Source organism: Gracilinanus agilis, chromosome 4 (genome assembly GCF_016433145.1).
Source record: "Gracilinanus agilis isolate LMUSP501 chromosome 4, AgileGrace, whole genome shotgun sequence".
Lineage (NCBI taxonomy): Eukaryota > Metazoa > Chordata > Mammalia > Didelphimorphia > Didelphidae > Gracilinanus > Gracilinanus agilis.
This window is the reverse complement of record NC_058133.1, coordinates 440,039,340-440,060,484: the sequence shown is the minus strand read 5'-3', so window position 1 is coordinate 440,060,484 and position 21,145 is coordinate 440,039,340. Positions and strand designations below refer to the sequence as shown.

Sequence of the window (21,145 nt, the reverse complement as noted above, 5' to 3'; positions counted from 1 at the left end):
GCTGTGTGACCCTGGATAAGTCACTTAGCCTTGTTGGCCTCAGTCTCCTCATCTGTCAAATGAGCTAGAGAAGGAAATGGCCAACCACTCTGGTATCTTTGGCAAGAAAACTCCCAAAAGGAGCAACAAAAAGACACAATTGAACAACATACAAGCATGTATTAGGCTCTGAGAAACTGCCAGGCACTATACTTGGAACCAGAGATATAGATACAAAAAATTAAGCAATCTCTTTCTCATGAAGGAAGATAACACACTGAATAATATATAATATAATATAACATTATTAATAATATAATATAATTAATATAAAATATATAATAATATACTATAATACAATATAACAACATAATAATAAACATGGCACAATATATGAACAATATATAATAAAATAGAAATAAAACTAATATATAATAACATTAATATAACACTATTATATTGTGTTTTATATAAATTTGATAATTATAATGTATATTATAATCAACATATAATTTAATAAACTCAGCAAACATATTTAATTTATATAGTTTGATAATATTTAATAACATTATTAACATTAATATTAATAATAAACTTTTGTTGTATATTATATACAACATATGTATTATTATATATTATATAATCATCATTATAAATAAATAAATTTAATAATATTTAATAGTAATTCAATAAATATAATAAATACAAATGTATTATACATAAACATAGAAATGTGTTAAATACATTCACATATCTATTATATACACATTGACATATGTACATATGTGTATACATTCATGTAGGCATCTGCATGTACACATACATACATAGACATACGCATTCATATATATAAAGTGGAATATTTCCATTCTACCAGACACAAATAAAGTACTTTGTGGTTATTCAGTTGATCTGACTCTTCGTGACCCCTTTTGGGTTTTTTGGCAGAGGTTCTAGAGTGGTGTGCCATTTCCTTCTCCCGATCAATTTATAGATGAGGAAAATGAGGCCAATTGCATTAAATGACTTGTCCAGGGTCACACAGCTAGGTATCTGAGGCCAGATTCGAATTCAGGTCTTCTTGAGTCTAGGTTTGGCTCTCTATCCTCTGCATCTTCTAGTTGCCTAAAATAAAATATTGGGGCTCAAAAAAGAGAGGGGTCACTTCTAGCTGAGATCAAGGACAGCTTCATAGAGGAGGCAGCAGTGAGTCTGATTTCAACTGGCATAGATGATGGTAGGATAATCTGGGAATAGGGAATAATAGAAACAATGGCACCCACGGGAAATGATAGGATATGTTCTGGCAAACAATGTGTAATTTGGCTAAAACTTACACAATCATGAATTACATCTTCCTGAGTTCAAATCTGGTCTCAAGACACTAGTTGTAGGAGCCCTGAGCAAGTCTCTTGGCCTTGTTTGCCTCAATTTCCTCATCTGTAAAACAAACTGGAAAAGGAAATGACAAACCACTCTGGGGTCTCTGCCAAGAAAACCCCAGAGTCGGACATGACCAAATAGCAAATTATTCTCATTTTACAGGAATAAGGAAACTGAGGTTCAGAGATTTACATGATTTTTTTGCCCAGAATTTCAGCCAAACGATGCATTGTTTCCCAGAACACATCCTATTTGGAAGAAGAATCTTCTTGACTGCAAGCCCAGCTCCCTAGCCACTGTGCCACCTAGCTGCCCAGAAAATGGGGATAATGATAGCAATTCTTTCCCAAGGCCGTTTTGGGAATCAAATGAGATAATATTTGTCAAGCAGTGGATGTCCTTGCAGTCCTGTTAGCTACTTTGTGGTTGTTATATTATTGGAGAGGTGGTTTTCTATCACTCAGGGACAGGATAAGCCATTTACTTTTACATCTATTTATAAGATAAAAGTTGGTTTTACAAAGCTATCAATTGATGTCCTTGATTTCCAGACAGAAAGTAAGCAGCAAATGTGTTCAAAGCGAATCTCTCTTTGGAGTGGATTTGAATGAAAATCTGGAGTTCCCCATTTGAAAAGTAGCCCATGTTGGTCAATTTTTTTGCAGTATTTTTGGTCAGGGCAATAAATTCTCGTCATCACAGTCCCTGGGTGCAGCTTGAGGCCTGCTGAAAATTTTGGATTTAGGAAAATTGGAATTCTTTTGAAGTTCTGATTTTTTTTCTCCTCGCTTCTCCTGTTGCTGGGCACGCCACAAAATCCACTCTTCTAGAGACCTGGCACTAAGAGCTGTCAGAATGAATAAATCTTTACCCTGTGGTGCTCAGGAATGTCTGAGAAATTTCAGAATTTAGTAGCTCTGCTCCCCACCCCAACGCCTCAACAGAATTGTCTCTGTGTCTCACATTCTTTCTGGAAACAAGAAGAAAAGGTGAAAGATGTAGTTGCCAGAAGGATGGTGATAAGCAGCTCACATTTGTACAGCACTTTAAGATTGACAAAGGGCATTCTTCCTAATGACCCTGGGAAGGAGGTGACCCAAATAGTACCTTCATTTTACAGATGGGGAAACTGAGTCACGGGGTGATTCAGTGCCTTGCCCACAGTCATCTAGCTATAGAATTTAAAATAAAAATAGAATTAAATTAAAGCTATAGAAATAAAATTCCTAATTTCAAATCTCAGTCTACTTTCAACATATCATGGTGAAGGGCTATAGAAGTAAGAGGGATGTAAAAAGCTGCAGGAATCCTGGGAATGTTGCCCACTGAGCACACTGTCTCTGAGGTCCTGTCTGACAACAGCCTCTTCTACACCATCTTGCATTTATTGGGTAGTTCCAGGCTTTTGAATCCAAGTGATCAAGCCCTTCTATTGATAAGTTCGATCTGATCAGCTCTTCCAACCTTAACAAGAATGTGGGTGCAAATTGGTGGAGGACTTGGGCTCCATTGATGGTTGCATTGGAAGGGATAACAAAGGAGACTAGAAAATGTACAGAGTGGGGAATTTTGGTTGACCTTTAATATATTCCTTTCTCTAGGATCATAGATCTGAATCAGGAAGGGACCTCAGAAACTGATATGGCCCATCCCTCCATCAATTGGTCTTTTTATAACCTTTATCTTTCATCTTAGAATTAATTCTAAGGCAAATGAGTGGTAAGAACTAGGCAGATGGAGTTAAGTGACTTGCCCAGGGTCATGCAGCTGAGTGTCTGAGTTCAGATTTGAACCCAGGATCTCCCATTACCCCATCAATTTTGTTATTTTTTTTTTTTCAGCCATGTCATTCTTGTCTTGACTCTTTCTGACCCCATTTGGGGTTTTCTTGGCAAAGATGTTGGAGTGGTTTGCCATTACCTTCTCTAGTTCATTTTACAGATGAGGAAACTGAGGCAAACAAGGTTAAATGGCTTTCCCAGAGATACTTCTAATTGTCTGAGGCCAGCTTTGATGCCAGGCTCATTACTCTTTCCATTGCATTAACTACTGTCCCTGAATTGACATTCTGCATCAGATGCTGTATGATCTTGGGTAAGTAGTCTGACTTTTGTGAGTCTCAGGTCCTTAATCTGTAAAATGGGCACAATGCTGTGGGCATCAAATGGGATAATATATTTAAAGCTTTGGGTAAACCTGAAAGGGTGATATAAATGCAGACTATTATTATATTAGATAAATAATATGATATATATTATACAAAATGGAACACAAACACATGAAGAGTGCCTAGCACTGCTTTACACATGCTAAATGGTTAATAAATATTTGTTGAATGGACGCTTCTAAGAAAATCTATTTAGTGTTACAGACAGGCCCACAAAGTAGAAACATGATCATAAATTCTGACAAAACTCCATTCTCAGCATTTCCTCTTTTCCCTGCCCACAAGTTCTTTAAACCCATTCCACGAGTGTTCTGCAGTTTTGGCTAGAGATCTTCACCATCCATTTTCTTCTTGACATGGAGCCAGATCAGAGTTTAGATGACGGTGGATTTCACAGAGATGCACTCACTGGAATTGAGATTTATTTTGATTGCTTTTGTCTGACACTTTGTGACCCCATTTAGAGTTTTCTTGGCAAAGGCATTGGAGGGGTTTGCCATTTTCTTCTTCAGTTCACCCTCCACCACTCATCCCCCTAAACCATCAGCAGCAGAAGTAGTGGGCAGCACAGAACCTCTGAGGTTGGGATGGTGGGGCTGCAGACCAAGAGTTCCTGACAGAACCCATTCCTGCTTTAGGGAAAGAAGTTCTGTTATCTGCCCTGCATTTGCAGTGCTTCCCCTGGAAACCATCCTCATTAGAGCTGTTTTCTGAGGAAGGAGTCAGGAAAAATAGTTTGATTCCCCATTTTTTTGGCAACCACATCTAAACTGTGTTCACCCCATCTCATACCTCCTAAAGGTTCACCAGGCATAGGCAATTCTGTCCCTCCTTCCCCCACCTAAGACTGTTCTAAAGAACTGATGAGATGACAAAGAGTTTTGTTGATGAGTTGTAGCCAATGCTTTGTGATCCTATTGGGGGTTTTCTTGATAAAAAATATTGGCTTATCTAAAGAACTGATGAGATTATGAGTTCCCATTTCAGAGGCTTCAAACCAACTGGTATCTGGTGAGGGTGAGCTTACAAGAGTACTTCTTCTGTCCATATTAACCAAATATCTGTGAGGGTAACTGACACGCCTCAAACACCCATCCTGGGGTGCATGTACTCCTAGAAGCTTATCAAGGAGATTTGGGGGCTATTTGGTAGATAGTAGAGTCTTGAGAAGCAGCTTGGGAAAACAAGTCAGAGAGCCAGGAAGATGGAAATTTAAGTCCTGCCTCTGACATATATTTACAGTGTGACTTTGGGGAAATCATTTAACTTCTCCATGCAAAGGCAAATGCATCTGTATGTGCTTTAAAAAGTGAGTTAGGAGGTTTCTACCCCAGGCATACAAAGAGCTCCCCCAGCAAAAGAGGCAGATGAGAATAATTTGTTCCACCAACTACCAAGGTGGCTATAGCAGGTGCTATGGAGTGCCTAGAGTTTGGTCAGATACAACTGCATCCCAGGTCTTTGACTAGCCTCACTTTTGTCCTGCTGTTGGGCTTTAATGACTCTGGAAGAGAGTGAAGTGGAGGACTTCAAAATGTCACTGGCTATCCAGAGCCAGGCTGAGGGACCTATGAGAAAGAAAACTAGCCACACTCGAAGAACTGTGGGAGGAGAAACACAGAAAAAAAACAACTGCTTGAACACATGGGCTGATGGGAATATTATTGGGGATGTAGACACTAAATGATAATGCTAATCCAACTATCAATAATATGGAATTAGGTCTTGATCAATGACACATGTAAAACACAGTGGAATTGTGTGTCAGCTAACGGGGGTTGGGGAGGTTTGGGGGAGAGGGAAAGAACATGAAATATGTAACTATGGGAAAATATTCAAAATAAAAAATAATTAAAAAAACAACAACCAAAATGTCACTGGCTGATGTCAGTGGTCCTCTCTTCAAAAGCTAAAGAGGAACAACCACCCATCCCAAATGGATTCCTAGAAATAAAGCAATGGACAGGTGTCATTAACACTTAATGAATACTTATTGATTGGTTGGAAAAAGAAATGGATTTTGAGTGTGAAGACCCAAATTCAGAGACCTTGGGAAAGTCACTTAGTTCTTTTATCAGTTCAATGAGATTAGTCTCTAGGGTCTTTTTTTGCCTACTGAAAATCCTAACCTTAAAAAATAACCTAGGGGGCAACTAGGGGGATTAGTGGATTGAGAGCCAGGACTAGAAAAGAGAGGTCCTGCATTCAAAGCTGACCTCAGTTCTTAGCTGTGTGACCCTGGGCAAGTCATTTAACCCCCATTGCTTAGCCCTTACCCTCTTCTACCTTGGAACCAATACATAGTATTGATTCTAAAACGTAAGGAAAGAGCTTTAAAAAAAATTTGCCTAGAATGCTCCCCCTTCTTACCTCTCTGCTTTAAGATGCAGCTCAGGCACCATCTTCTTTCTGCAGGAAGCCTTCCCAGATACCCCGACTGCTTAGATTTAATTACTTTGTCTGTACTTATCTTTAACTGTTCTGTTATTTCTGTTGTGTCTATATTCCTATGTACTTGGCTCCCCACTAAGGACCGGAGCTCACTGTTCTGTCCTCAGTGCTGACATTTGGTGCCCAGCCCAGAGCAGACACAAAAAGTAAATGCTTGATTTTTGTTTTTGTCTTTTGCTTTTCTTGTTTTTCTTACTCAGAAACTATCATATTTCTATATAAGATATTCTCAGAGGCAGACCATTTATATAGTGTATCCATTATTCAAATGTTATATTGTAAATACTTAAATTTATTATTATTATTAGTTCATCCAAAAGCACATTAAAGTTTCCAAAGTATTTTTTTCTTGAAAAATTCTTTTTGAAGTAGATAGAGGAGGTACAGCTGAGGAAGCTGAGGCTCAAAAAAGAAAACCGACTGCCCGTGATCATATAACTATTAAGTTTCTTTTTTTAAAAAAAATATTATTAATAGAATTTATCTACAAGGGCCCCAGCCCCTCTCCCCATCCCTGCATCCCAGAAGGTACCATCCGGGAGATGGACACGTTCATACAAATTAAGTCTTTCGTGTTTCCGTTTTTCCATTCATTCTCTGGAAGTAACACTCACAAATTTATTCTTCAAGAATTGAATCTGTGGCTGTGCGTGATGCTCTTTTGGTTCTAAGTAAATGCTCGTGGACAGATAATGGAGTGCCGCTAACAGCCTCCAAAGGGACAGACAGCCCCTCTTTGATTCATGTGGAGTTTGTGTTTTAATCTCTGCTTTATCTACCGACTAAAAAACATACTTTTACCTGTGAGAGTGAGCTGTGGAGATATCGATGTCCAGGTGGAAATGAAGAGGAGGGCAAGAAGGAAGAAAACGGAGGAAACCCAACAGGATGGATGGGTGGAGGCTGGAAGAAACACTTGGAGAGCTAGAAAGGAAGCGAATAGTTCAAGGAGATTGGGGGGAAGGGGAAGAAGTCTGTGGCTCTCTGCCTCCAGAAGAAAAATCCCCATGCGTGAGAGAGCCATGGCTGTGTCCTTCTGGACAGACACTGGACTGGACACCGACCTGAAATATACCTCCCCCGGCTCTTAGATATGTGTTGAGGTTCTTACGCACGGATCTGGCGGTCTACCTGGGACAAAAGGAGGCAGAATCTGGCATCACCCAAGAGACCTCAGAGGTCATTTTAGGAGAGGCAGTGCGGTGCAATGGACGGGAAGAAGACCCGGTTTCAAATCCTGCCCCCACTTCTGTCATGCAACCCAAATGGGGTTATGAAGAGTCGGACCCTCTTGTGTGAAACCACTGGATAGCAACAACTTCTGAGCTGTGTGACCCTGGAGAGGTCACTACCACTGGATCCGTTTCTTTTAGAGATGAAAGGGTCTTTGAGGCCATATTGTCTAACCTCTCCTTCATCTATAAAATGGGACAATAGTGCCAACTTCACAGGGTCAAATGAGAAAATGTCTGTAAGGGGGCTCTGGAAACCTTAAAACCTCCTATTAGAGATTCTTAACCTGGTGTTTATAAACAACCCCCAAGTTAACAGCTTTAATTATTTTCAATAAAAAGCTAACTTTCTGGGGATAACTAGGTAGCTCAGTGAGCATCCTAGGTTTAAACCTGACCTCAGACACTTCCCAGCTGTGTGACCCTGGGCAAGTCAATGAACCCCCCTTTGCCTATCCCTTATCACTCTTCTGCCTTGGAATCAATCCATAGTGTTGACTTAAGTATTGATTTAGTATTGACTTAAGTATTGATTTAGTATTGATTTAAGTATTATTTTAGTATTGATTTAGTATTGACTTAAGTATTGATTTAGTATTGGTTTAAGTATTGATTTAATATTGATTCAAGTATTGATTTAGTGTTGATCTAAGTATTGATTTAGTATTGATTCAAGTATTGATTTGGTGTTGATTTAAGACAGAAGGTAAGGGTTTTTTAAAAATTTACCTTCTTGCCTTTTTATTCTACCTTCCCATTGAAAAAGAGAGAAAAAGTTCATGCGTATAAAAAATTGGTAACTATATTTCAATTTAACTAGTTTTTTTTGCAATCTTATATAGTTTATTTTATGCATCTAAAAGCATTATTGTGAGCAGGGGTCCATAAGCTTTACCAGAATGCCAAAGGATTCCATGTCATAAGAAAGGTTAAGAATCTCTGATCTTTATAATCAAATCTTCTTTGTATATTCTTTTTTTAACCCTCACCTTCTGTCTTAAAGTCAATACTGTGTATTGGTTCCAAGGCAGAAGAGGAGTAAGGACTGGGCAACGGGAGTTAAGTGACTTGCCCAGGGTAGCAAAGTTAGAGAGTATCTGAGATCAGATTTGAACTCAGGACTTCCCATACTCTAGGCCTGGTTTTCAACCCATTGAGCCACCTAGCTGCCCTTTCTTTGTATGTTCTTGAATAATTTTTCTATTTTTACTAAAAGATCAGGATAGAGGCAAATAGAGGAAGATTTTATTTTATTTTTTGCAATGGCTAAATCAGTCCCTTTGTTTTGTTCATGTCATTTAAATGCACAGTAAACAAGTCTATCTATAGATAACCATTAAAATATTATTATTTATATTTTGTATGTTAATAAATTGTATAACCTGATCAAATGGCTTACCACCTCTGAGAGGGGGAAGGGAAAGGAGGGAGGGAGACAATGTGGATCTTATAACTTCAGAAAACATTCATGGAAAATTATTATGTGTAATTGGTAAAATAAAATGTCTTTTAAAAATATGATTATTATTATCTAATTTAACCTTGCTTGAACAAAAATCCTTTCTCAAGGTTCCCTAGTAAGGACCTATCAAAGATGGGGCTCTGGAGCCAATTCTCCAAAGAGATCTTTACACCTAGGACAACAGCAATAAATCAGGGACTGCCGAATGCTTTTATTGAATGTCTAGAGTCTTAATAAAGTGATGGAGAAAATGTTAATAATGCAGATTAAACTTCAAAGTGTGTCATTTACATTTTAGTTTAGTTTTTGTGGGGGAAGCCAGTTAAACTTTTGTCAGTTTACTCCTTGCTTGAACTTGTGTTCCTGATACTAAGTAAGGTTTGAGGTGACTTATTTTTAAGACCTTAAATGGACATTTCTCTGATTTCTACTGATTCTTCTTTTTTCTGCCTCTGGACCAAGAAAAGCAGATCTGACCGATCCTCTTTCACAAAGCATCTTCTTTTTTTAATTTAATTTTATTTAATTGATAAATTAAGAATATTTTCCATGGTTACATGATTCATGTTCTTTCCCTTCCCTCCTCCCACCTTCCTCCCATAGCCAACATGCAGTTCCACTGGGTTTTACATGTGATCAAGACTTATTTCCATATTATTGACAGTTGCACTGGGGTGGTCATTTAGAGTCTACATCCCCAATCATATCCCCATCAACCCATGTGTTCAAGCATTTGTTTTTCTTCTGTGTTTCTGCTTCCACAGTTCTTCCTCTGAATGTGGATAGTGTTCTTTCTCATAAGTTCCTCTGGATTGTCCTGTGTCATTGCATTGCTGCTAGTACAGAAGTCCATTACATTCAATTGTGCCACAGTGTATCAGTCTCTGTGTACAATGTTCTTCTGGTTCTGCTCCTTTCACTCTGCATCAATTCCTGGAGGTCATTCCAGTTCACATGGAATTCCTCCAGTTCATTATTCCTTTTAGCACAATAATATTTTATCACCAGCAGATACCACAATTTGTTCAGCCATTCCCCAATCGAAGGGCATCCCCTCATTTTCCAATTTTTTGCCACTACAAAGAGCACAGCTATAAATATTTTTGTATAAGTCTTTTTCCTTATGATCTCTTTGGGGTATAAACCCAGCAATGCTATGGCTGGATCTAAGGGCAGGCAGTCTTTTATCGCTCTTTGGGCATAATTCCAAATTGCCATCCAGAATGGTTGGATCAATTCACAACTCCACCAGCAATGCATTAATGTCCTTATTTTGCCACATCCCCTCCAACGTTCATTACTTTCCTTTGCTGTCATGTTAGCCAATCTGCTAGGTGTGAAGTGGTACCTCAGAGTTGTTTTGATTTGCATTTCTCTAATTATTAGAGATTTAGAACACTTTCTCATGTGCTCATTGATAGTTTTGATTTCTTTATCTGAAAATTTCCTATTCATGTCCCTTGTCCATTTATCAATTGGGGAATGACTTGAAATTTTTGTACAATTGATTTAGCTCCTTACATATTTGAGTAATTAGACCTTTGTCAGAGATTTTTGTTATAAAGATTTTTTCCCAATTTGTTGCTTCCCTTCTAATTTTGGTTGCATTGGTTTTGTTTACACAAACCCTTTTTAATTTAATGTAATCAAAATTATTTATTTTACATTTTGTAATTTTTTCCCAACTCTTGCTTGGTCTTGAAATCTTTCCTTTCCTAAAAATCTGATAGATATGCTATTCTACACAGCATCTTCTTAAATCCTTGAAAATCAGTGTCAAGTTTTATATTTTCTGAACTAAACATTCCCAGTCCCTTCACAACTGATTCTACCATAGCATGGACTCAAGTCCTCCTTGAGATGGACATCAGAGTCCCAGGGTTTCAAAGATGAAGAAAAGAAAACTCTGGTCTCCTGGCTGATGGTACTGAGAGAGAGTGGGGCAGAATTCTCATCTTTTCATGCCCTCATTTTGTTGTCATTGTCATTCCATTGTGTCTGACTCTTCCTGACCCCATGGATCATAAGCATGCCAGGTCCTTCTCTCCTCTACTATCTCTTGAAATTTATCCAACTTTGTCCATTGCTTCCGTGACACTCTTTCTATCTCATCCTCTGCCATGCCCTTCTCCTTCAACTTCAGTCTTTTTCATACTCTTGGGTCCCATGGGAAAGAGTGCTAATTCTAGAGTCAGAAGATGTGGGTTCAAATCTTCCCTCTGACACTGACCTGTGAAACTTTGGACAAGTCATTTAACATCTGTGGGCTTCGATTATCTGATCTAAACAAAGAGGATGTTGGATTAGATGGTTGTGGCTTTCCTTCAATGATACTCCTTCCCAGCATAGTAATTCATCTTTCTGTTCCTTTGAAGTCATGACTTGTCCCCTATACCTGGAATGCACTCTCTTCCCCCTAATAATAGCTAACTAGCTTGTGTGTAACCCTTTACAGTTTCCAGAATGCTTTATAAAGACTCTATCATTGATTCTCATGACATCCCTGGGAGGCAGATGCTATTCTCACTCCCATTTTACAGATGAAGGAATGGGGGTAAATAGAGGCTTACCCAGACTTACACAGCTAACAAGTGTCTGAAAGAGAATTCGAACTTGGGTCTTCTTGACTTCATGCCCTGTGCTCTATCCACTTGGCCACCTGGCTCTTCTTCTCCTCTTAGAATCCCTTGGTTCTTCCAAGGTTCAGCTGGAGCACCTCCATGTTCTACACCAAGGCTCTCCAGATCCTTCCCCTCCCAAGTCACCTTGTACCTATCTACTTCTTATACAAATAATCTTGAAGATTGCTTCTGACATGAAATTTCTATCATCTCTATTACTGGAGAAAGAGAAAATGAAGTATGACTACCAGCTATGGTACTGGGACTCTCCCAAATAAGAGACCAATACTGTGCCCGCTCCTTCTCTCCTAGGGAAAGGGATCTGACTTCAAATCCAGCCTCAGATGCTCAATAGCTGTGAGACTCTGGGCAAGTCACTTCACCTGTGTTTGCCTCCATTTTCTCATCTATAAATTGGGGATAATAATAATAGCATCCACCTCCTTTCTAGCTGTGTGCCCCTGGGAAAATGACTTAACTTCTGCCTGCCTCAGTTACCTCATCTGTAAAGGAGGGGTAATAAGAGCATCCACTTCCTTTCTAGCTGTATGACCCTGGGAAAATGACTTCTGTCTGCCTCAGTTTCCCCATCTGTGAAATGGGGATAATTATAGCACCCAAGGTGGTTGTAGGGATCAAATGAGATCAGAACTGTAGCATGCATAGTAAACTCTAGATAAATGATTATTTGTATTGATATATGTATATGTAATTTATATATTTATAATGTTATTATTATGATTACCCTCACTATTATTATCATGATCCTTTATTATTATTACATATCACATTATATATTATTTATTTGTTATTATTGTTATTATGTATATAAATATTGTTAATATTGTTATTATTCCCCTTAGGGTTATCCACAATTTTTATCATTATTCTTGTTTAAAAAGGTGAAGCCTCTAAAGCAGAAGAGGTTTGTAGGCTTTTTAATGGACCCCTTTGGTCATTTGGTCATGGACCTTTTCTCAGAAAAATATTTTAAACAATGGAAAGAAATTCTGAATTTTTAAGTAGAGATTATGAAAATAAAGCTATAATTTGCCCCTATCTGAGTTCATAGATCCCCAGACATTTCAAAGGGGCCCAAGGACCACCGGTTCAGAACCCTTCCTCTGAGGGGCTTTGAACCATCTGGGTCAAAGGGAAGAAGGTTGTCCTCTGAGGGAGAAATGGGCTTTGATCCATCTCCAGAGTTGTTGTGGGAAAGCACGAACAGGCTGGCCAGCACTCCAGTGAGCAGTGTTTTTGTATCCTTTGTTGTTCTAGTGTGCGAGTTCAGTGGAGGAAGGTCCCACCCCAGTGACATCCTGGCCATCATTTGGTGACAGACATGGGCTTCCTGAGGCAGATACGACTTTTGCTTTGGAAGAATTGGACACTCAGGAAAAGGCAAAAGGTAACAGGTAAACTCTTAATAGACCCCTATTTCTGCTACCCCCATGGCCTGAGGATAGAGCCCTCGGTGAGAGTGGTGAGGCAGTGGGAAAGCTAGTTCAATTTGCTGCTTTATTTTTCATCACCATCACCATCATCACTAATTCTCAATATATTATTAAATAATATAATTATTAATATTAGTATATAATAACACAATCATCAATATTAGTATAGGACAGAATTATTACTATATAATAATATAATGGTTAATATTACTATGTAATATAATCATATTATTATAGAATATAAGTATTACTATATAATAATATAATAAATAACATTATCTCATAATTATTAATATACCATGCAACTATATAATTATTAACATATTTTATAAACGTGATTAATATATCACACAATCATATAATTATTAACATGGTATATAATCACAATGATTAATACATCATATAATCATATAATTATTAACATATTATATGATCATGATTAATATGTCACACAATCATATAATTATTAACATAGAATACAATCATAATGATTAATATAGCACATAATCATATGGTTATTAACACATCATTATATAATCATATTGATTAATATACCACATAATCATATAATTATTAACATATCTTATGTAATCATAAAATATTAATATATCACAGATAATAAAATTATTAAGCATTTTATGATTTGATCGTTGGTTATTGATATATTACCTGATCATAATTATTAATGTATTATTTAATCATGTCTTGGTTATTGGTATATTATCACATGCTTATCTTATTAATCATTAGTATATTATTCTATATCACATAATTATCATTGCTGTGTTATTGTATATTATATCATTATTAGTATATAATGTTATTATTATGGGGCCATGAGTTCAGATCCTAACTCTGCCTCTTACTCCTTGTGTGACCTTGAAGTCTCACTTTTCTCCTCTATGCAACAAAAGGCTTGAGCAGGATGACCTGTAAGGCTCCCTGCAGCTCTAGGAGCGGCTCTTGAGGGTGCCTGTTTTGGGGGGAATCCAAACCTGAGCAGCTGTAGGTCAGGAGAGCATCCGAGGCCCCCAGGGATGGGGCCCAGGGGACGGGTCTGCTCTTTCTTAGGAAGAGCTGCGGTTTAACTTAGAGAATTAAAAAATCAGGTCATGGTTCTGGGAATCCATCTGATGAGTGTCCATTATGGAGAGATGTTCTTGTGCTCTGTAGCGCTGATATTTGCCTTGGACCACAGGTGCCCTCACGGAATCAATCTCCTTTTATCCAACAGCAAGATGGCTTTAAAATTATTATTATTATCATTATTATCAATATCATCATCATTATTATTATTATGTCTGCAAAAGAAGCAAGTTTTATTTGCACACCCCCTATGTGGAATGCTATCCCTTATTTTCACCAAATGACCCCCCTTGCCTCCTTTTTTAACCCTAAGCTTCCTGAGCCATCTCCTTTAGGACATTTGGGCCCAAATTATCTTGGGCTGCCACCTCCTTAAGCCCACTGTGTCCCCTCATTCCTCTTGGGGTTATCCGTGATGTTACTTCTTTGTGGATGGTGCCATTCCATGATTCATGGTCACAGGAAGAATTACTCATATTAAAAAGACAGAGTTTTGTGTCAGGGATCCAAGGGCCATTATATAAGCTAAATGAGTCATTTGGACAAGTGTTGTTATTCCATTGTTTCCAGTTGTGTCTGATCCTTTGTGACACCATTTTGGTTTATCATTTCCTTTTCCAGCTTATTTTTACAGATGAGGAAACTGAGGCAAACAGGGTAAAGTGACTTGCCCAGGGTCTCACAACTAGTAAGGTGTCTGAGGCCAAATTTGAATCTTGCTCATTCCAAGTCCAGTATTCTATCCACTGTGCCACCTACCTACCCAACCAGCACTATTGGAGCTCAGTGAAAGGAGAGATGGATTGGGCATGCTCGTATCATAGGATCTTGGATCTGGTACTGGATGGGACCTCAGAGGCCTTCAAATTTAACCATCTCAATTTACAAACAAAGTACACATTTAACCCTCTCATTTTACAAATAAGGAAACTGAGGTCCAGGAAAGGCACCTGGTTTACCCAAAGTCACATAACTAGTTAGTGATAGAGCTCTAAATCCATATACAGCGCACTTAAAAATTATCTTTTGAAAATTATAAACTTAAAAATATCATCCAATATGGATATTTTGATGTAAAACAACAAGAAAAGGAGGCTAGTGCACGAAACGGTGAGCTTCGATTATATCCAACTTAGTTTTTTAAAATATCAATAAAATTTAATGCATTAGTAACAAAAGCTTGCCAGAACTCCTTTATATTCTCTCTGGTGGAGAGAATTTTTTAAATGTTCCAGTGAAGTTCTTTTCTTTTCTCTATTTTTTTTTTTTTTGGTCCCATTCTCTCTGCGCATTAGCTCCTCTACCTTCCTACTCCTATACAAGTTATCATCTCTATTAAGATGACTTAAATCTACGTGTCTAGCCCCAATCTCTTTCCTGACCTCCATTCTTGCATCTGCAACTGCCACCTGAATTCAACAGGTTCAAATCTTTCTGAATCTTTCCCCTCAAACTCTCCTTCTTCCTAACTTCTCTATTACCATTGAGGGTACCGCCATCTTCCCAGTCACCAAGACTCACAATTCTTCACTCTCTCAATCCAATATTCCATCTCTTGTTATGGCTTGTTGATTTTACCTTCATAATACTTCTCATATATGTTCCCTTCTCTTCACCACTCTGGTGTAAGCCTTCATCACATCAGTCCTAAATTATTATTATTATTATTTTCTAAAAAACCCTGGACTTCCACCTTAGCATCAATACCATATATTGGTTCCAAGACAGAAGAGCGGTAAGGGCTAGGCAATGGGAGTGAAGTGACTTGCCCAGAGTCACACATTACAGTAGCTAAATGGTTAATCTTCCTGCCCTAAGTCTCTCCCAAGTCCATCCTCTATTTAGCTATCAAAGTGATCATCCTAAATCTCAGGTCTGACCATTCCATACCCTTCTCATCAGCTTCAGGAGTTCCCCATTTCCGGCAGGATCAAAAATATAGATTCTTCTATTTAGAGTCCAAAGACATCCATACCCAGAGTCTCTCCATCTTTCCAGTCTTTTTACACCTTCATCTTTTCTCTCCATGCCTGGAATTTTCTCTTCTTCATCACTGATTCTGAGCTTTCTTGGCTTCCTTCAGTTTCCAGCTAAATCTCACTTTCTAAAGGAACAATTTCCCGAGCCCCTTTATTTCAAGTGCCTCCCCTTTATTGTGTCTACAACTCATTTAATATATCTTATTGTATAGAGTAGGATAGCCTATCCAATTTATTTGTAGCTCATTTGTTCAATAGTTTCTTAAAATCCTTTCTTTCTGGGTTCCCAGAACCATGTACCTGCTCCTGAGCTCTGTTTTAAGTAAGTGTATCCTTTGCTTATATTTTATATTTTTTTAAAAAAGAACAAAAAGCAAAAAAAAAAAAAGCCAAAACCAAAAAAAGAACCCTTAATTGTTGAGCTTGTTGGCATCGTTGCCTCCTCTCTTTTTTCTTTTTTTGAAATATATGAAGCAAGTTATTCTTTTCTGTATCTTTTTTCTTTTATAAACTTTTTTGTTTTGTTTAAAAATGGCTTAATAAAAGGGTTTTTATAACCCCTCCAAAAATAAAAATTAAAAAATCCTTACTATCTGCCTTTTGAAAGCATAATTTATTTTATTTTCATACATAACATAATATGTAACATAATATAATACATGATTTACAATAAATATGTAATAAATTATAATAAATATGCTTATCCAAAAGGAACAAATTCTCACACTAGCTTTGCCCAAAAATTTAAGTCTCATTCATTTTCCCCTTTTCCACCTCTCCCCAAGAAGGCAGATAATATGATAGAGGTTGTACATATATAATACATATTTTCCTATTCATCACGTTGTAAAACCAGAGATGTATTTATTGCTTACACTAGATACAAATTTATAGAGAAAATAAAGTAAAAAATGAAATGCTTCATTCTGCATTCAGACTCTGCCAGTTCCTCCTATAGTGGTAGATAGTCCTTTTCCATTATGAATTCCCCAGGAGTTGTCCTGGATCCTTGCATTCATGATAATAATTAAGTCATTCACAGTTGATCATCATGCATTATTGTTGTTACCGTGTACAATGTTCTTCTGGTTCTGCTCACTTCACTTTGCATCTGTTCATATAAGTCTTTTCAGGGTTTGTATGATCATCTAGTTGGTCATCTCTTTTGGCATGATCATATTCCATGAGAAGCACAAACCACAAGTTCTTCAGCCATTCCCCAACTGATGAACATCCCTTTAGTTTCCAGTTCTATGGCATCACAAAAAGAGCAGTTATAAATATTTTAGATCATGTACATTCTTGTCCTTTTCCCTGGATTCCCTTAGAAAATAAACCTAATTGTGGTGTTTCTGAGTCAAAAGATATATACAGCTTTGTAAGTCTTGGAGTATAATTCCAAATTGCTCTCCAAAATGGTTGGATCAGTTCATAATTCCACCAGCGATGTATTTTTTCCACATTCCCTCCAACATCAGTCATGTTGCCCTTTTATCATTTTAGCCAGTCGGACAGGTGAGAGATGATATTTTTTTATTTGCATTCTATAAGATAGAAGAGCAGTGAGGGCTGGGCAGTCAGAGTTGACTCAACCAGGGTGACACATCTAAGAAGTGTCTGAGACCAGATTTGAGCCCAGGTCCTCTTGACTCCAGCCATGACGCTCTTTCCACGGTGTTACTCAGCTGCTCCTGTGCAATAGTTGTTCGCGAGTCTCTCCATTAGACGGCGAACTTTTCAAGTGCAGAGAACAAAGAAAAGTTTTTAAAAGATAAAAAGAGTGACAAATTTATAGAAAACAAAGATAAAAATTGTGAGAAACTCAACTAAGTACAGCAGATCCATTGGAGGTACCATGGTATCTGATGCTTGAGAGTGGAGTTTTGTTTGTTTATATTTTTCCCCAATTACATGGAAAACCAATTTTTAAACTTTCATTGAAATTTTTTTTGAATCCCAAATTCCCTCCTTCCTTCCCGACCTCCCTCTTTTCCTCCCTCCCTTCCACCCCTACCTGCTCCTTCATGTGGGCTTGTTTTTCTGCTGGGAAGGAGTTAGATCGATGGGCAGAGCTTACCCATAACTGGCAAGCTCAAAATGAATCAATGAGGAGACATGGCAGCAAAAAGCTAACCATGTCTGAAATGGGGAATAGGCTAGACCTATTGGTAGCTGCCATCAGGCAGTCTCTAGCAGTGGTACCCAGACTTTTTTGGCCTACCACCCCCTTTCTAGAAAAAATATTTCCCCCTGGAAATTAATTTTTTTAAATTTTAATAGCAATTAATAGGAAAGATAAATGCACCTGTGGCCATCACTGCCTCCCTGGATCTCTGCAGCACCCACTAGGGGGCGGTGGCGCCCACTTTGGGAATCACTACTCTAGAGTATTGTTTTCAAATCTGGATGCCACATTTAAGGACCTTCATGGTGTGTGTATGTGCATGCTTGCACTTGCGCTTGCGTATCCCAGTATTCCATCCTAGACTGTCCTCTTTTCCCTCTAAGTCATCCCATTAGCTCCAGCAGATTCACCTTGAGCTCTATGCAGATGCCCCCCAATTTATACATCTAGTTCTTTCCTGAGCTCCACTGCCCTGCATTTCCAGTGGTCTCTTTAACATCTCCATCTGGATATCCTACAGGCATCTTAAACTCAACATGCCCCAAACAAACGTCATTATCTTTCCTCCTAAACCTAGTCTTCATTCTATCTTCCCTATCTCTTTCCAGAACACCATGGCTCTTCTGGTCACCCAGATTCCTAGACTTGGAGTAATTTCCAGTTCTTCACACTCATACTCTCTCGCAATCCCCCTTACCCCAACATCTAGTCTTATCATTTTCACCGTTTTAGCATTTTTTGTATTTTGTATTTGTCTGCTTCTATTCTTGCCTATCAGGGCAGCTGGGAGGTACAGTGGATAGAATGCCCAGTCCAGAGTCAGGAAGGCTCGTCTTTGTGAGTTCAAATCTAGCCTCTGGAACTTACTGGTTATATGATCCTGGGCAAGTCATTTAATGCTGTTTGCCTCAGTTTCCCCAACTGTAAAATGAGTCAGAAGAGGAAAAGGCAAACCACTCCAGCGTCTTTGCCAAGAAAACTTCAAATAGAGCCATGAAGAACTGGACACAACTAAAATGGCTGAAAACAACTTTCTTACCTATGGCCACTCCTCTAATTCAGGTCCTCCTGCTTGAACTAATGTAATAGCTTCCTAAGTGGTTTTTCTGCCTCTGTTTCTACAACTGCCACATTTATGTTCCTTAAGCACATTTCAGACCTCGCCATTCATTGGTCCAAGAAGCTTCAGTGACTCCCATTATCCTTGGGATAAAATACAGCAAAGTCCCAATTAGTGGGAATGATGAATTCTCTGACAGGTCACGTATATTTCAGTTCAGAATTAAATATTTAAATTCAGAAATTAAATTTAATTATAAGGTCACATATATTTAAATTCAGAATATTCAAAGTCATAATTGAGTAAAAATGGTCATTCATTCCAGCACCAATGAAAATAGCCAAATTCAAATAATGTGGCTGCATCAGAGGATTTGCTATCAGCACAAATTGGGACTAAGCTCTACAAATTCCTCTGCCATAAAAAGCCTTTAATAATCTATTTCCAGTGGCAGCTAGGTGGCTCATAGAAAGCCAGGCTTGGAGAGAAGAGGTCTTGGGTCCAAACATGACCTCAGACATTTATTATTATATATTATATTATAGTTATATAATATGCAAATTAAATTTATATTACATTTTATAAATATATATTATTATATAGCATATATAATAAAATATATAACTTTATAACATGATAACAATTATGCATTGTGTCAGGCTTGTTTACTTAACCGTTTTCCATACGTAATATTCCACCTTCTGCCATCTTCCATTCCTAAACTGGGCTCACCTTCCCCTCTTAGAATACTCCAACTCTCTTCAAGGTTCAGCTCAAATGCCAAATTCTTTATATTATAGATCTATTATATTATCTACATTATAATTGTATTTATTAGATAATTGATTTAGAGCTAGAAGGGATCTTGGAGGTGCCCTTATTTTATTTTATTTTATTTTATTTTTTAAGCCCTTAACTTCTGTGTATTGGCTCTTAGGTGGAAGAGTGGTAAGGGTAGCAATGGGGGTCAAGTGACTTGCCCAGGGTCACACAGCTGGGAAGTGTCTGAGCTCTTATTTTATAAAAGAGGAAACTGAGGCCACCTGAGGTTGAGTAACTTCAGTTGACTAACACACTCGGTATGTGTCAGAGGTGGGAGTTGAACCCAGGCATTCCTGACTCAAACCAGCTCTCTCCCTCTCCACCACGATTATTATTTCTGGACAGAGATGACCAAAGGGCAGCTGTGAATATAATGGACTCTGTTTTTCAGAACATCAGCTGCTGTGGCTTTGCAGGTGCAGAGAATAAAATCACATTAAAAAAAACACCGTCACCAGCACCGCAGGCTTTCTCTTCTTCACCGGGCATTTCTCCTTGGTCAGCATCAGTGGGTGTTCTCCCTGCCCTTGCCTTCTCTTGGCCTCCTTGACTGAATCCCCTTTTGGAAGTGTCTCTGGGGAACTAGGGGGATGAGAAGCAAGTCCCTCCTTTTGTTCTGTTTTGTTCTGTTTCTTAATCCCTTACCTTGTGTCTTAGAATGGAGAGGAACCATTGGCTCCAAAGGAAAAAAGCAGTAAGGGCAAGGCAATGGGGATGAGGTGATTTGCCACGGGTGATACAGCTAGGAAGTATCTGAGGCCACATTTAGATCCAGAACCTCTCATCTGCAGGCTTGGCTCGCTTCCACTGAGTCACTGAACTGCCTTGTCACCAAGCATTTATTAAGCACCGACTGAGTGCCAGGCACTGTGCTCCGTGCTAGGGATAGAAGAAGGCAAAGACAATCCCTGCTGCCAAGAAGCTCTGATGAGAGAGACAACATGGAACAACAACAGGGTAAAAGTGCGGCGCGATGGCTAACGTGCCAGGCTTGGCGTTGGGAGGACCTGAGTTTGAATCTTGAATCAGACTTCATCCCCATTACCCAGCTCTTACCACTCCTCTGCCTTAGAACTGGCACTTCGGAGCAATTCTAAGACATAAAGTAAGGGTTTGAAACAGGCAACAATTATGTGCCGACATGGTAAATACAGGATCAAGTGGAGGCTGTCTTGGAGAGAAGGCATTCACTCTAAGGAGGACTGGGAAAGGCTTCTTGGATTTTAGCTGGGAGGCCAGAAGGAGAAATTTCCAGGAGAGAGAGAGAGAGAGAGAGAGAGAGAGAGAGAGAGAGAGAGAGAGAGAGAGAGAGAGAGAGAGAGAG

At 38.5% G+C, this 21,145-nt stretch overlaps 2 protein-coding genes across 2 annotated transcripts in view; both read left to right on the top strand.

Moving 5' to 3' along the window:
• Positions 1–12,632, top strand: part of LOC123246681 (rho GTPase-activating protein 29-like) — a 76,895-nt gene extending 64,263 nt beyond the window's left edge. Inside the window, exon 16 of the mRNA XM_044675490.1 lies at positions 12,574–12,632. Coding sequence (XP_044531425.1) covers positions 12,574–12,632 — 59 coding nt within the window. The remainder of the gene's footprint in view (positions 1–12,573) is intronic.
• The window catches only part of ABCA4 (ATP binding cassette subfamily A member 4), a 126,295-nt gene continuing 117,772 nt past the window's right edge, over positions 12,623–21,145 (top strand). The window contains exon 1 of the mRNA XM_044675489.1: positions 12,623–12,703. Coding sequence (XP_044531424.1) covers positions 12,638–12,703 — 66 coding nt within the window. The 5' untranslated portion in view covers positions 12,623–12,637. The remainder of the gene's footprint in view (positions 12,704–21,145) is intronic.